At 38.7% G+C, this 15,623-nt stretch overlaps 2 protein-coding genes across 7 annotated transcripts in view; both read left to right on the forward strand.

Moving 5' to 3' along the window:
* The window catches only part of rdgA (retinal degeneration A), a 1,310,388-nt gene that overhangs the window by 466,082 nt on the left and 828,683 nt on the right, over positions 1 to 15,623 (forward strand). The window lies entirely within an intron of this gene.
* LOC137250646 (uncharacterized) lies at positions 7,395 to 11,005 on the forward strand. The gene is given in 2 exon segments (XM_067783801.1): positions 7,395 to 8,031; positions 8,034 to 11,005. Coding segments are annotated over 2 exon segments (1,083 nt in total). The 5' UTR covers positions 7,395 to 7,877; the 3' UTR covers positions 8,963 to 11,005.

Raw genomic sequence — 15,623 nt, forward strand, 5'->3', positions numbered from 1 at the left:
GCGCGTTTCGTATACAATCGTGGGAAAACGAAACCCTTTTCAGACTTGTTGGCAGTGTTGCCGCGAGCCTAGAAAGAAATGTATCAGCTTACAAATAAAAAAAGGTACCAATCGCATAAACATCGACTAATTTTACCAGTTTTATTATAAACATAACTGCTTTCATTTATAAATTTCAAATTATGGAAGAATTTTCAAATTTCTTCAGCTCACATACATATATCGTTAAATCCACACTGCAAAAATTGTTGGAGCATGTGTTGCATGTGTGTTTAATTTACACCGACCATTTTTATACTCAGCTGAGCAGAGCTCACAGAGTATATTAACTTTGTTCGCAGAAGGGTAATCCGTAACGGCATAAACTAATCGAGATAGATATAGACTTCTATATATCAAAATGATCTGGGTGAAAAAAGAAATTCATTTAGCTATGTCCGTCCGTCCGTCTGTCCGTCCGTGTCGCTACATAAAGCAAACAATTATTGAAATAAATAAGAAATTAAATTTCTTCAGGTATGTCTGTCCTCGAAACCAAAGGAAAATAGTGTAACGAATTTACTGCAAATCCTCTTATTTGCAACCTTCTGCTAAGTTGGAATCACTAAACTGTTGAATAAATAACTCCAATATTTGATAATGCAAAATGGCCTTTATTCAAGTACTTCACAATAAATAACTCTACCATTGCTCGACAGATAGCGTGCTTAATCGAAACTGATTGCAGCGCCTCTACTGTTCATGCCTTTTATACTCTTTGATTTCCCCGTTGCATCTTCTAGGCGCTTCTGTTCTAGAATCTACTAATTGGTTATCTGCTACAATTATAACTACAGATGTACGTGTATAGCTCTCATATGCGCGTGTGTTTGTGAGCGACACTTCCACAATTATAATGGCATATCTCAGATTAGATATCTGCATGTGTTTGTGCGTTGCTTTTCTGCTGCGTGTACACGTGTGTAGTCATAATGATTGAATTATTGATGTGACTTGAATCACTGCTTAGCATCGGCTTAGAGATGATAGAATCCCTTAGTGCTGCTATTATTCGTTACAATAGGTACTAAAAATTGTTTGCATCCCCATGCCTTTGTAAATTATGAAAGGCAATTTTACACCACCGCGGATTAGAGAAAAAAGTGATTTCTAGTTATCAACACTTTTTAGCCTTTTAATCTATTCTTTTTTGCTTTGGTTATATACCTTTCACGCACTTTTATTAACTAAACTAATTTTTTCTAACTTATTACACTAATTTGCATACATAAAAATGCAAACAAACATCTTGTTCTTCCTTTTTTTCAAGCGTACGTACGCTAAGCGACCAACATTGCTGTACACTTAGCTACATGAAGTTTTCATGCTTTGTCGCTTTCATGCAGTCACGCCTCGTGTGCAGCTCTCCACTCAAATACATGTGTTCGACATCAAAGCGTACAGATTTCGCCTGCAGCGTCTAATACGCGTCTATGACGGGTAGCCTCATGTGCACTTTGCCTAAATGTAGTATAAGGCTTTATAGAATGACATTTTCTTAGAAATTTCCTGCACGGTTAATTTTTGAGCCTAAATATGAAACTATTTTGTACTACATACATATATGACCAAACCAAATTTGTTTCCAAATAAGTATAGCTTATACCGGTCTCCTCAGAATGAGTGCACAAAACTCTTGCAGTACCGAGGTATCACATCTTTGTAAGAAAAAATATTATAAAACCTCATCATCATTAATTGGCACTTAACCGCCTAAGCGCCTTTGGCCGTTTCGAAACAAGTCATGCTAGTCATCCCTGTTTCGCGAGAAGTGAATCCATTTGGTAGCACCAATGGAGGTCAAGTCTTTCTCGACCTGCCAAACCTTCCTCTACTTCCAAACTGCGGTGTCAATTGAAATACTTTCTAGGTCGAAGCGTCTTCGTCCATTCGCATAGCATGACCAAGCCAGCGAAGCATTCGGTCTCTCGACACCGTCTACGATGGGCGACTTGCATAGCGTGATTTTTGTTCATCGAGAGAGGACTTTACCTTTCAATTGTCAACTCAGGCAAAATAGCATTTGTTGGCAAGAGATATACTCTTTTGATTTCTAAGTTAAAATACATATGGGCTCCATGCCTTGCAGCACTTTTCACAAATGAAATTTTTTATTTTTAAATTTTCAACACCAACTTTAAACTCTTGGGGTGCGTTTTGTAACCAGACGTATATACAATTTTCTATTTTTAGATTTTTGAAACTGAAGGGTTTTGTTTTTAAACAAATTTAATATTTAAGAATTATACTATGTACAAACACACACCAAATTGGCAATCTATACAATTTGGGCAATTTATTACGTAATTTATCATATAATAAATTGCAATAATAAATTGCCAATTTAAAAAAAAATTGTGTAACACCATTAAACTAACATACATAAATATTTACAACTGAGCCTGAGTTTACAAAGCTTCTCATTCGCAACGAAGAGGAACTTTACAAAAACAAATCTACATGGCACACAAATTAATATAGAGATAAAATGTCTCAATTGTGTTGTTAGTGTAGAAATGAGAAAAAATGAATTAAGCATGAAAACAAATACCAGCAGGATGGCCGAGTGGTTAAAGGCTACTACAGTTTCACCATGTGATTCACGGTTCGAATCCCGGTGAAACCTTTGACAACATTACAAAATTGCCTGATGATGATTACGTTGGCGGTTTTCGAAATGGTTCCATAGCAATATGCCAGTAAATGTTTCATTATTTTCAGTTTCTTTTAGAAAACATAATAATTGAAATTCAATTATTATAAGCCGGCGTTAAGCTCATGAATTCTTAAATATGTGTAATAAATTGTTTCAAACTGCAAATGCAACCTTGTAAAGTGTGTTTATTTAAACGTCAATTAGGCATGCCTCAACTATATGGTTGTCTCATCTTATCAGCTGATTTTATTTGTTTCATTTCACTGGATTGGGATTGTCAAAAGAAGATGGCAAACTCAAAATGAAACAAAAACATTGAACACACTTTTTTTACAATACACAAAAATTGCAAAGTTTTATATTTTTATTCCATTCCGTTCGCCTAATACCAACACGCACATTGTGACAGTCTGAACAAAGGTATGTTGTTGCTGTAGAGATGATCCAACCAGCTATCAAATTCCTATTGTGTAAGCTCAATTGAGTTGTATGAACCCCACTCAATTTAAATCGAAGTTGCCTCAATTTATTTTTCTGTTTGAACATAGTATTAGTCCCACTTGCAGAGTGGCAAATTGCTATTTCAGCTGAAAGTCAAAAAAGTATGAGTTTAACCGCCCATGCCAAGTTAACCCTGAGTTAATAAGATAATTTGCCGTTCTACAAGTGGATCTTATTGTTTAAATAAGTTCTAAATTAGAACTGAATAAAATTAAAGAGTATAGTAGTAAATTTAGAGGTTTCCATTTTAGTACAAAAAAGTTTCGAAATTTTCTTATAACGATGAATGGTTAAAGATTTAGGCTCAAACTTTAAACCATGTATTATAGGAGCTTTACAAAAATATTTGATAATTTTTTATGAAAAAGGTGTCAGTTATAATGTAAATTTTAAATCAGTTGAACAAACAGCTTATGATATACCGAAATAACAAATTCTAGATAATTATGCATATTCCAGCGAAATGAAATGAGCGCGAGTTCGGCAAAATATTTGATTATTCTTTTTAAAAAAAATTTCATTGTAACTGTTTACTTATAGCCTCTGTCTGCCCTGTTGCGAAAAATAGGCGCGCCAGTTCTTCGGGTTTGGTAAGGGTGCTGTGTCTCTAATGAATATTTACTTAACGGACAGGTGTCAACATCGGTACAGTACACTCCCGATATTAGTTTGAACAATCAAACTTGAGCACCGTTGGAGCTCAACTTTAGAATAATAACGTTTTCAGGAAAAACAGAAAAAATTCAGTTTGTTTAGAGTAATAAATGCTATTACTTAAATTGATAAAGTAACTTGTACTCCAGTGTGGCTCTCTAATTGGATTCAAATGTAAGATTCTGATACTACAGTATTTTAACGATGTTTAATTTATAAGGCTTCATTACTGATACAAACCATGTGTTTATTTCTCACAATAAATAGCTCTTGGGTTTGGTGGTACCACCTTGGAGAACACCTCAATTCCATATATAATGTAGGATATCAATGGGAAAATGTGCTGGATATACATTTGAGAACTAAACATTTCTCAATACCTCCAAAAAGCTGGAGAATAATTTGAGAATAACGTTGGAGTTCATTTCGAGAACTATAAGTTTGAAAAAATTTCTGAGAGGTTGGATAGCGATTAGAGAATGATGTTGCATATCAACTTCAGAACTAGATATATATTTCTTTTAGGTGTGAGAAATATTTTTTCCATGTTTGTTGGGTAATCAAAATCCATCTGCTGAGGTATATACAAGTTATTTATGTAAAATCAAAATGCTTCTCCTGTTGTTATTAATTTCAACGGCCGTCCGTGTAGTGCCGACTCCAGATTTTCATGGCAACCACATAACGCGAATAAACTCATGGAGAACATTATTAGGTCCTCCAATAGCGAATATATATACTCTGAGGCTATTTCTCACCGAAAAATGCGTGGTTTGATAGCCAGTGCTCAAACTTACGCAAGAAGTTAATGAACGCTTTAAATATGCTGAGAAGGAGGAAAAGAAATTGCCATAGGATTAAGTACCTCACTCTTCGTAAAAAATATGTTAAGCTCTTTAACAGGAAGAAATTAGAGTGGCGATGTAAAAAAATTGAACAGCTTAATAGCGTTAGGAATTCAAGTGTCTGGTGGTGGCTAGCAAACTAACTTAAAAAGGTTCTTTGTAAAGTAAGTTGTAACCTTAAGATCCGTGGCTTCTATATTCATTTCAAAGAACTCCTATGCCGTAATAATATTGATTCGTGCGTGCACTGGCAATGCCCCAGCTTTCAAACCCCTTCCCTTGATGCTCATGTTGATTGCAGTGAACATCAATTGGTTATTGATGGTACCAAATGCAAAAAAGCAACGGGCAGGATGGCGTTTGTTATGAATTCTACAAGTTTGCTCCCCAATGTTTGCTCAATGAACTTTTGGCGCTTCTAAATTTCATTAACTTGAGAAAGCAGATTCCTTCTTCTATCAGTTCCTCCATCTTGATTGCCCTCTTTAAGAAAGGTGACCCTAACGCTACTACAAATTACAGAGGTCTGTCTCTGCTAGGCACTATTTATAAAATCTTTTCTGGGCTTTTACTTGGTCGCATAAATGTTTGGATCGATTCTAATAATATTTTAAGTGAGCCTCAGTCCATTCTTCGCAGAGGCTATTCTTCTGTAGACAATATATTTGCGGATTGCCTAACTAAATTTTTCACGTAATAAAAGAAATTTTGCCTTTTTTGTAGATTTCTCGTGTGCTTTTGATACGATTCCCCGCAACATGGTCTTTTATAAACCAGCTGTTTCCCTGTTAATCACGGTGTTCGCTAAGGCTGCCTTTTAAGTCCGGTTTTATTCTCTTTGTACTTAAATGACCTGCATGCCTATTTGTGCGGGGGTGTCAGGGTTAATAACATTAATGTGAAGGTGCTTATGTACGCGGATGATTTGGTCTTGCTTGTGGAATCACCTGCACAGCTACAGGACATGATAAACTACCTTTACAACTATTATAGTCAATGGACATTAACAGTCAACTTGAACAAGTCAAAAATCATGGTATTTAGGAAAGGTGGTAGAGCCCCCGGTTCATGGAAATGGATCTACGGTAGCGAGGTTATTGAAGTAGTTAACGAATACAAATACTTAGGTGCGCTTCTCACTTGTCAACTATTCTTTTAATAAATTATTTAATAATTTGGGAAAAATTTAAACAACGTGACATCAGGACGGACAAGGCGACAGCTGTTTCGATTATACCTTGAAGCTTTTCTCCCGGGAGTGGGAGTCGAACCCGCACTCCTACGATAGTTGAAATGGTTATAAACGCATTCAGCTACATCATGCCTTAGTTGCTGTAAAGTTTTCTTTTAATAAACATTTAGACTCAAAGCTATTGGATGCTAAAAACGCTATTAACGCAACGAGCTATAATGCTTTCAGGACCATTATGTTTTATACGCGCAGGTAGGGGGGTTAACGAATTAGACCAAGTTGTTGTAGCGATAAGGTTGCTCCCCGAAGGGTTTGGGGAGTGTTATCGATGTGATTGTCTTTTGCCGGATACAGATCCGGTACGCTCCGGTAACACAGCACCATTAAGGTGTTAGCCCGACCATCTCGGGAACGATTTATGTCGCCACTTTAAACCTTCAGGAATCCCTCCCTCCCCACCCCCAAGTTCCATGAGGAGCTTGGGGTCACCAGAGCTTCGTCTGTTAGTCAAACAGGATTTGCCACGGATAGGTGAGGTTGGCAATTGGGTTTGGAGAAGCTATATATTGCGCTGGCAACCTGAATGGTTGCGCTACACAGCTCCTTGAATCTGGTATTTTAGTCGCCTCTTACGACAGGCATACCTACCGCGGGTATATTCTGACCCACTAAGCCGATGGGGAATTAGATCAAGTAGAGAAACTTCTTAGATTTTTAGTAAAGAAACTGTTCTTCCTTCCCTCTAATACGCCAAACTACATACATTTTGCATCTGGAAATAGGCGTGTAGCCCCTATATTTACATATTCTTCGCCTGCACATGCTCTATATAGCTCGTTGCTTTAGGCTATCACATAACAGACTTCCGCGTATTCTAGCTGAGGAGACTGCCAACCTGGGAATTTCTTGGATAAACACTTGGAAAGAACTTGCTAACACCGTCAATCTCCCTTTCCTTACGCAATTGCTATCAGCTAATATACAGACCTTCACTTCCTCGCTCTTAGAACGCTTATCTGAGTATAACACAAATATGTTCCTCGAAATGGCTCGGAAGTCTGCTACCCATGACCTTTACCCAGCCCTAGTGCAGTTGGAGAGTTTGTATTACAATGATGATTACAATGCATATGCAGCCAGTCTGATTCTCCGTGCTCTGGGAGGTTTGTTGTATCTAAACGCAAGAATCTATAAAAACATATCGTCACCACTTTGCACCGTATGTAACTGGCAGGAGCTAGAAGAAGTTGTTGTTGTTGTATTAACAATAAAGATACTCCCCGAAGGTTTGTTGATGGTCCTTTGCCGGATATATATCCGGTGCGTTCCGGTAATAAAGTGCCATTAAGGTACTAGCCCGACCATCTCGGGAACAATTTAAGTGACAACATTAAACCTTCTAGGTCATCCCGCCCTCCCCATCCCCTAGTTCCATGAGGAACTTGCGGTCGCCAGAGCCTCGGCTGTTAATGAAACAGGATTCGCCACGGTTAGGTGACGTTGACAATTGCGCTGGCAACTCCTTGAGAGGGTTGCGCTACACATCTTCTTAAATCAGTTTGGTATTTTAGTCGCCTCTTACGACAGGCATGCCTACCGCGGGTATATTCTAAACCCCCAACCCGTGTTTCACTTTATTGGCACATGCCCGGATTAATTACGGATTAAATCAGCAAGAACCCCATCATAGGACGGTGCTCGTGGCACTTGACCCGTCAAAAGCTTTTGACACAGTCCACACGACACGCTACTTCAAGACATAGAAGGCTCATACCTTCCCGCTTGTCTAAAAAGATGAACCGCTAATTAGCTGACTGGTAGGCAGGCGTCGATTGAATTCAGGAACGAAATTTCGAAGCCTAGAAAAATTAAACAGGGGGTTCCACAGGGTCGTATCCTATCTCCGCTTCTGTTTAACTTGTACATATCAAAACTCCCTTCCCCACCATAAGAAGTCACAATCATCTCCTATGCTGACGACTGCACGATTATGGCAACAGGACCTGACCCTTCAGTTGATGAATTAATTTCTAAAATAAACAGCTATCTCACCGATCTTTCCGATTTCTTCACCTCGCGAAACTTGAAATTATCACCGACAAAATCTACGGCCACCTTGTTTACGACGTGGAAGGAATAGATGTCGAAATATTGGACGTACGCGTCGATGGTGTCACACTACCGACTGTCAGTCATCCAAAGATCTTAGGGGTAACGTTCGATAATACTCCAACCTTCAAAGCTCATGCAACCGAGATTGTTTATAAAGTACAAAGGCGCAACAAAATCTTCAAGGCGCTTGCCGGCAGCACATGGGGAAAAGATAAAGAAACGTTGCTAACTACGTACAAAGCAATTTGCCGGCCCCTCATAAGCTACGCGTCGCCAGTCTGGTCGCCTGGTCTTAAAAATACACACTGGAAAGGGATACAGGCCTGTCAAAATGCTGTAATAAGAACTGGCACCGGATGTCTCCTTATGACTCCCGCACATCATTTACATAATGAGGCCAAAGAGCTCAGTATGAAAGAGCACAACGAAATACTGAAAAAGCAGTTCTTGCTTAGTTGTCACAAATCAGGACATCCTAGCAAACAACTGCTTGATTTAGCACCATCACCACGGGGATTAAGGGAACATCTCCTAAAGCACTATGACGAGATTCGGCACTTGCCAATACAGCCGTTTGATCCAGGCAAGCATAAGCAAGCCCTTAGGCAAATCCACACAGAATCGGTAAACGCCTTTGTCAGGACGCGCCCAGTGAACCCCATTATTAATAAGCAATTTCCCACCCTTGCAGAAGAAGAAAGCACACTGCCAAGGGAAACACGAGTCACGCTGGCCCAACTTCGTTCTGGATACTGTAACAGGTTAAACTCTTACTTGTCTAGAATCAACCCCGACATACGTAATGTATGTCCTGCATGCGATGTGTCCCCACATGACTCCAACTATCTTTTCAATTGTAATGTGGAACCTACGCCTCTAACACCCATCTCCCTGTGGTCCGCCCCCGTTGAAACAGCCAGTTTTCTTGGTCTCCCGTTAGAGGATTTTGATGAAAATTTGTGAGTGGTCCTGGCCATTGAATGGGGCGAAGCACTGTTAATACAACAAGAACAACAATAATTAGCGATAGACTTAAACGCCTATTCATCGTTCACATATTACTAAACCTTAATAAGTTTAAGACGGTTTCTATAGAAATATAGAAAGTGAGTTTAAATCGCTTCAAATAACAGTACCGACATCTCTTGTTATATCTGGCAAAGACTCGGCTAAAGACGTTTTTAATTTGTTATGAAAAACTGGTGAGGTATATTGAACTTTTTTTTCAGTTAAACAAACAGCTTCTGATCTATCAAATTAACAAATTTAAGGCGTTTATGCGTATTCCAACTAAACATATAAGACGTTAATTAACTATAGACTTAAACGTCTATTCATCTTTCACATATTCCTAAATCTTATGAGCTTAAGACCATTTCTAAAGAAACTAGGAGTGGGACTATTCGAATAAAAATTATTCGAATAATAAACTCTTTTATTCGCCAGTGCGTACGATTCGAATACTTCGAATAGTAAAATAACAAGTAAGGAAGGCTAAGTTCGGGTGTAACGGAACATTACATACTCAGTTGACGGCTATGGAGACAAAATAAGGTAAAATCACCATGTAGGAAAATTAACCTAGGGTAACCCTGGAATGTGTTTGTATGACATGCGTATCAAATGGCAGGTATTAAAGAGTATTTTAAGAGGGAGTGGGCCATAGTTCTATAGGTGGACACCTTTTCGAGATATCGCCATAAAGGTGGACCAGGGCTGACTCTAGAATTTGTTTGTACGATATGGGTATCAAATGAAAGGTGTTAATGAGTATTTTAAAAGGGAGTGGGCCTTAGTTCTATAGGCGGACGGCTTTTCGAGATATCGCCATAAAGGTGGACCATGGGTGACTCTAGAATTTGTTTGTACGATACGGGTATCAAGTGAAAGGTGCTAATGAGTATTTTAAAAGGGAGTGGGCCTTAGTTCTATAGGTGGACGCCTTTTCGGGATATCGTTATAAAGGTGGACCAGGGGTGACTCTAGAATGCGTTTGTACAATAAGGGTATCAAATGAAAGGTGTTAATGAGTATTTTAAAAGGTAGTGGGCCTTAGTTCTATGGGTGGACACCTTTTCGAGATATTGCCATAAAGATGGACCAGGGGTGACTCTAGAATTAATTTGTACGATATGGGTATCAAATGAAAGGTGTTAATGAGTATTTTAAAAGGTAGTGGGCCTTAGTTCTATGGGTGGACACCTTTTCGAGATATTGCCATAAAGATGGACCAGGGGTGACTCTAGAATTAATTTGTACGATATGGGTATCAAACGAAAGGTGTTAATGAGTATTTTAAAAGGGAGTGGGCCTTAGTTCTATAGGTGGACGCCTTTTCGAGATATCGCCATAAAGGTGGACCAGGGGTGACTTTAGAATTTTTATACGATATGGGTATCAAATGAAAGGTGTTAACGAGTATTTTAAAAGGGAGTGGGCCTTAATTCTATAGGTGGACGCCTTTTCGATATATCGCCATAAAGGTGGACCAGGGGTGGCTCTATAATGTGTTTGTACAATATGGGTATCAAACGAAAGGTATTTATAAGAATTTTAAAAGGGAGTGGTGGTAGTTGTATATGTGAAGGCGTTTTCGAGATATCGACCTAAATGTGGACCAGGGTGACCCAGAACATCATCTGTCGGGTAACGCTAATTTATTTATATATGTAATACCACGAACAGTATTCCTGCCATGATTCCAAGGGCTTTTGATTTCGCCCTGCAGAACTTTTTCATTTTCTTCTACTTAATATGGTAGGTGTCACACCTATTTTACAAAGTTTTTTTCTAAAGTTATATTTTGCATCAATAAACCAATCCAATTACCATGTTTCAACCCTTTTTTCGTATTTGGTATAGAATTATGGCACTTTTTTCATTTTTCGTAATTTTCGATATCGAAAATGTGGGCGTGGTCATAGTCAGATTTCGGCCATTTTTTATACCAATAGAAAGTGAGTTCAGATAATTATGTGAACTGAGTTTAGTAAAGATATATCGATTTTTGCTCAAGTTATCGTGTTAACGACCGAGCGGAAGGACAGACTGTCGACTGTGTATAAAAACTGGGCGTGGCTTCAGCCGATTTCGCCTATTTTCACAGAAATCGTCACAGAATCTATGCCCCCACCAAATTTCAAAAGGATTGGTCAATTTTTTTTCGTCTTATGGCATTAAAAGTATTCTAGACAAATTAAATGAAAAAGGGCGGAGCCACGCACATTTTGAAACTTTCTTTTATTTTTGTATTTTGTTGCACCATATCATTACTGGAGTTGAATGTGGACATAATTTACTTATATACTGTAAAGATATTAAATTTTTTGTAAAAATTTCACTTAAAAAAAAATTTTTTTTTAAAAGTGGGCGTGGCCGTTCTCCGATTTTGCTAATTTTTATTAAGCATACATACAGTAATAGGAGTAACGTTCCTGCCAAATTTCATCATGATATCTTCAACGACTGCCAAATTACAGCTTGCAAAACTTCTAAATTACCTTCTTTTAAAAGAGGGCGGTGCCACGCCCATTGTCCAAAATTTTACTTATTTTCTATTCTGCGTCATAAGTACAACCCACCTGCCAAGTTTCATCGCTTTATCCCTCTTTGGCAATGAATTATCGCAATTTTACGATTTTTCGAAATTTTCGATATCGAAAAAGTGGGCGTAGTTATAGTCCGATATCGTTCATTTTAAGTAGCGATCTGAGATGAGCGCCCAGGAACCTACATACCAAATTTCGTCAAGATATCTCAAAATTTACTCAAGTTATCGTGTTAACGGACAGACGGACGGACATGGCTTAATCAAATTTTTTTTCGATACTGATGATTTTGATATATGGAAGTCTATATCTATCTCGATTCCTTTATATATGTACAACCAACCGTTATCCAATCAAAGTTAATATACTCTGTGAGCTCTGCTCAATTGAGTATAAACAAGTAAGGAAGGCTAAGTTCGGGTGTAACCGAACATTACATACTCAGTTGACGGCTATGGAGACAAAATAAGGTAAAATCACCATGTAGGAAAATTAACCTAGGGTAACCCTGGAATGTGTTTGTATGACATGCGTATCAAATGGCAGGTATTAAAGAGTATTTTAAGAGGGAGTGGGCCATAGTTCTATAGGTGGACACCTTTTCGAGATATCGCCATAAAGGTGGACCAGGGCTGACTCTAGAATTTGTTTGTACGATATGGGTATCAAATGAAAGGTGTTAATGAGTATTTTAAAAGGGCGTGGGCCTTAGTTCTAAAGGTGGACGCCTTTTCGAGATATCGCCATAAACGTGGACCAGGGGTGACTCTAGAATTTGTTTGTACTATATGGGTATCAAATGAAAGGTGTTAATGAGTATTTTAGAAAGGAGTGGGCCTTAGTTCTATAGGTGGACGCCTTTTCGGAATATCGTTATAAAAGTGGACCTGGGTTGACTCTAGAATGCGTTTGTACAATATGGGTGTCAAACGAAAAGTGTAATAAGTGTTTTAAAAGGGAGTGGGCCTTTGTTCTATGGGTGGACGCCTTTTCGGGATATCGCCATAAACGTGGACCAGGGGTGACTCTAGAATGCGTTTGTACAATATGGGTATCAAATGAAAGGTGCTAATGAGTATTTTAAAAGGGTGTGGGCCTTAGTTCTATAGGTGGACGCCTTTTCGAGATATCGCCATAAAGGTGGACCAGGGGTGACTCTAGAATTTGTTTGTACGATATGGGTATCAAATGAAAGGTGTTAATGAGTATTTTAAAAGGGCGTGGGTCTTAGTTCTATAGGTGGACGCCTTTTCGAGATATCTCCATAAAGGTAGACCAGGGGTGACTCTAGAATTTGTTTGTACGATATGGGTATCAAATGAAAGGTGTTAATGAGTATTTTAAAAGGGAGTGGGCCTTAGTTCTATAGGTGGATGCCTTTTCGAGATATCGCCATAAAGGTGGGCCAGGGGTGACTCTAGAATTTGTTTGTACGATATGGGTATCAAATGAAAGGTGTTAATGAGTATTTTAAAAGGGCGCGGGTCTTAGTTCTATAGGTGGACGCCTTTTCGAGATATCTCCATAAAGGTAGACCAGGGGTGACTCTAGAATTTGTTTGTGATATATGGGTATCAAATGAAAGGTGTTAATAAGTATTTTAAAAGGGAGTGGGCCTTAGTTCTATAGGTGGATGCCTTTTCGAGATATCGCCATAAAGGTGGACCAGGGGTGACTCTAGAATTTGTTTGTACGATATGGGTATCAAATGAAAGGTGTTAATGAGTATTTTAAAAGGGCGTGGGTCTTAGTTCTATAGGTGGACGCCTTTTCGAGATATCTCCATAAAGGTAGACCAGGGGTGACTCTAGAATTTGTTTGTACGATATGGGTATCAAATGAAAGGTGTTAATGAGTATTTTAAAAGGGAGTGGGCCTTAGTTCTATAGGTGGACGCCTTTTCGAGATATCTCCATAAAGGTAGACCAGGGGTGACTCTAGAATTTGTTTGTACGATATGGGTATCAAATGAAAGGTGTTAATGAGTATTTTAAAAGGGAGTGGGCCTTAGTTCTATAGGTGGATGCCTTTTCGAGATATCGCCATAAAGGTGGGCCAGGGGTGACTCTAGAATTTGTTTGTACGATATGGGTATCAAATGAAAGGTGTTAATGAGTATTTTAAAAGGGCTCGGGCCTTAGTTCTATAGGTGGACGCCCTTTCGAGATATCGACATAAAGGTGGACCAGGGGTGACTCTAGAATTTGTTTATACGATATTGGTATCAAATGAAAGGTGGTAAGGAGTATTTTAAAAGGGTGTGTGCCTTAGTTCTATAGGTGGACGCCTTTTCGAGATATCGCCATAAGGGTGGACCAGGGGTGACTCTAGAATTTGTTTGTACGATATGCGTATCAAATGAAAGGTGTTAATGAGTATTTTAAAAGGGCGCGGGCCTTAGTTCTATAGGTGGACGCCCTTTCGAGATATCGACATAAAGGTGGACCAGGGGTAACTCTAGAGTTTGTTTATACGATATGGGTATCAAATGAAAGGTGTTAAAGAGTATTTTAAAAGGGAGTGGGCCTTAGTCCTATAGGTGGACGCCTTTTCGAGATATCGACATAAAGGTGGACCAGGGGTGACTCTAGAATTTGTTTGTACGATATGGGTATCAAATGAAAGGTGTTAATGAGTATTTTAAAAGGGCGCGGGCCTTACTTCTATAGGTGGACGCCCTTTCGAGATATCGACATAAAGGTGGACCAGGGGTGACTCTATAATTTGTTTATACGATATGGGTATCAAATGAAAGGTGTTAATGAGTGTTTTAAAAGGGTGTGGGCCTTAGTTCTATAGGTGGACACCTTTTCGAGATATCGCCATAAAGGTGGACCAGGGGTGACTCTAGAATTTGTTTGTACGATATGGGTATCAAATGAAAGGTGTTAATGAGTATTTTAAAAGAGCGCGGGCCTTAGTTCTATAGGTGGACGCCCTTTCGAGATATCGACATAAAGGTGGACCAGGGGTGACTCTAGAATTTGTTTATACGATATGGGTATCAAATGAAAGGTGTTAAAGAGTATTTTAAAAGGGAGTGGGCCTTAGTTCTATAGGTGGATGCCTTTTCGAGATATCGCCATAAAGGTGGGCCAGGGGTGACTCTAGAATTTTTTTGTACGATATGGGTATCAAATGAAAGGTGTTAATGAGTATTTTAAAAAGGCGTGGGCCTTAGTTCTATAGGTGAACGTCTTTTCGAGATATCGACATAAAGGTGGACCAGGGGTGACTCTAGAATTTATTTGTACGATATGGGTATCAAATGAAAGGTGTTAATGAGTATTTTAAAAAGGAGTGGGCCTTAGTTCTATATGTGGACGCCTTTTCGATATATCGCCATAAACGTGGACCAGGGGTGACTCTAGAATGTGTTTGTACGATATGGGTATCAAATTAAAGGTATTAATGAGGGTTTTAAAAGGGAGTGGCCCTTAGTTGTATATGTGAAGGCGTTTTCGAGATATCTACCAAAATGTGGACCAGGGTGATCCAGAACATCATCTGTCGGGTACCGCTAATTTATTTATATATCTAATACCACGTACAGTATTCCTTCCAAGATTCCAACGGCTTTTGATTTCGCCCTGCAAAACTTTTTCATTTTCTTCTACTTAATATGGTAGGTGTCACACCCATTTTACCAAGTTTTTTTCTAAAGTTATATTTTGCGTCAATAGAGCAATACAATTACCATGTTTCATCCCTTTTTTCGTATTTGGTATATAATTATGGCATTTTTTTCCATTTTTCGTAATTTTCGATATCGAAAAAGTGTGGATTTCGGCCATTTTTTACACCAATACAAAGTGAGATCAGATAAGTACCTGAACTGAGTTTAGTAAAGATATATCGATTTTTGCTCAAGTTATCGTGTTAACGGCCGAGCGGAAGGACAGACGGTCGACTATGTATAAAAACTGGGCGTGGCTTCAACCGATTTCGCCCTTTTTCACAGAAAACAGTTATCGTCCTAGAAGCTAAGCCTCTACCAAATTTCACAAGGATTGGTTAATTTTTGTTCGACTTATGGCATTAAAAGCATCCTAGACAAATTAAATGAAAAAGGGCGG

The sequence above is a fragment of the Eurosta solidaginis genome, chromosome 4, assembly GCF_040869045.1.
Source record: "Eurosta solidaginis isolate ZX-2024a chromosome 4, ASM4086904v1, whole genome shotgun sequence".
In the NCBI taxonomy this organism is placed as follows: Eukaryota; Metazoa; Arthropoda; class Insecta; order Diptera; family Tephritidae; genus Eurosta; species Eurosta solidaginis.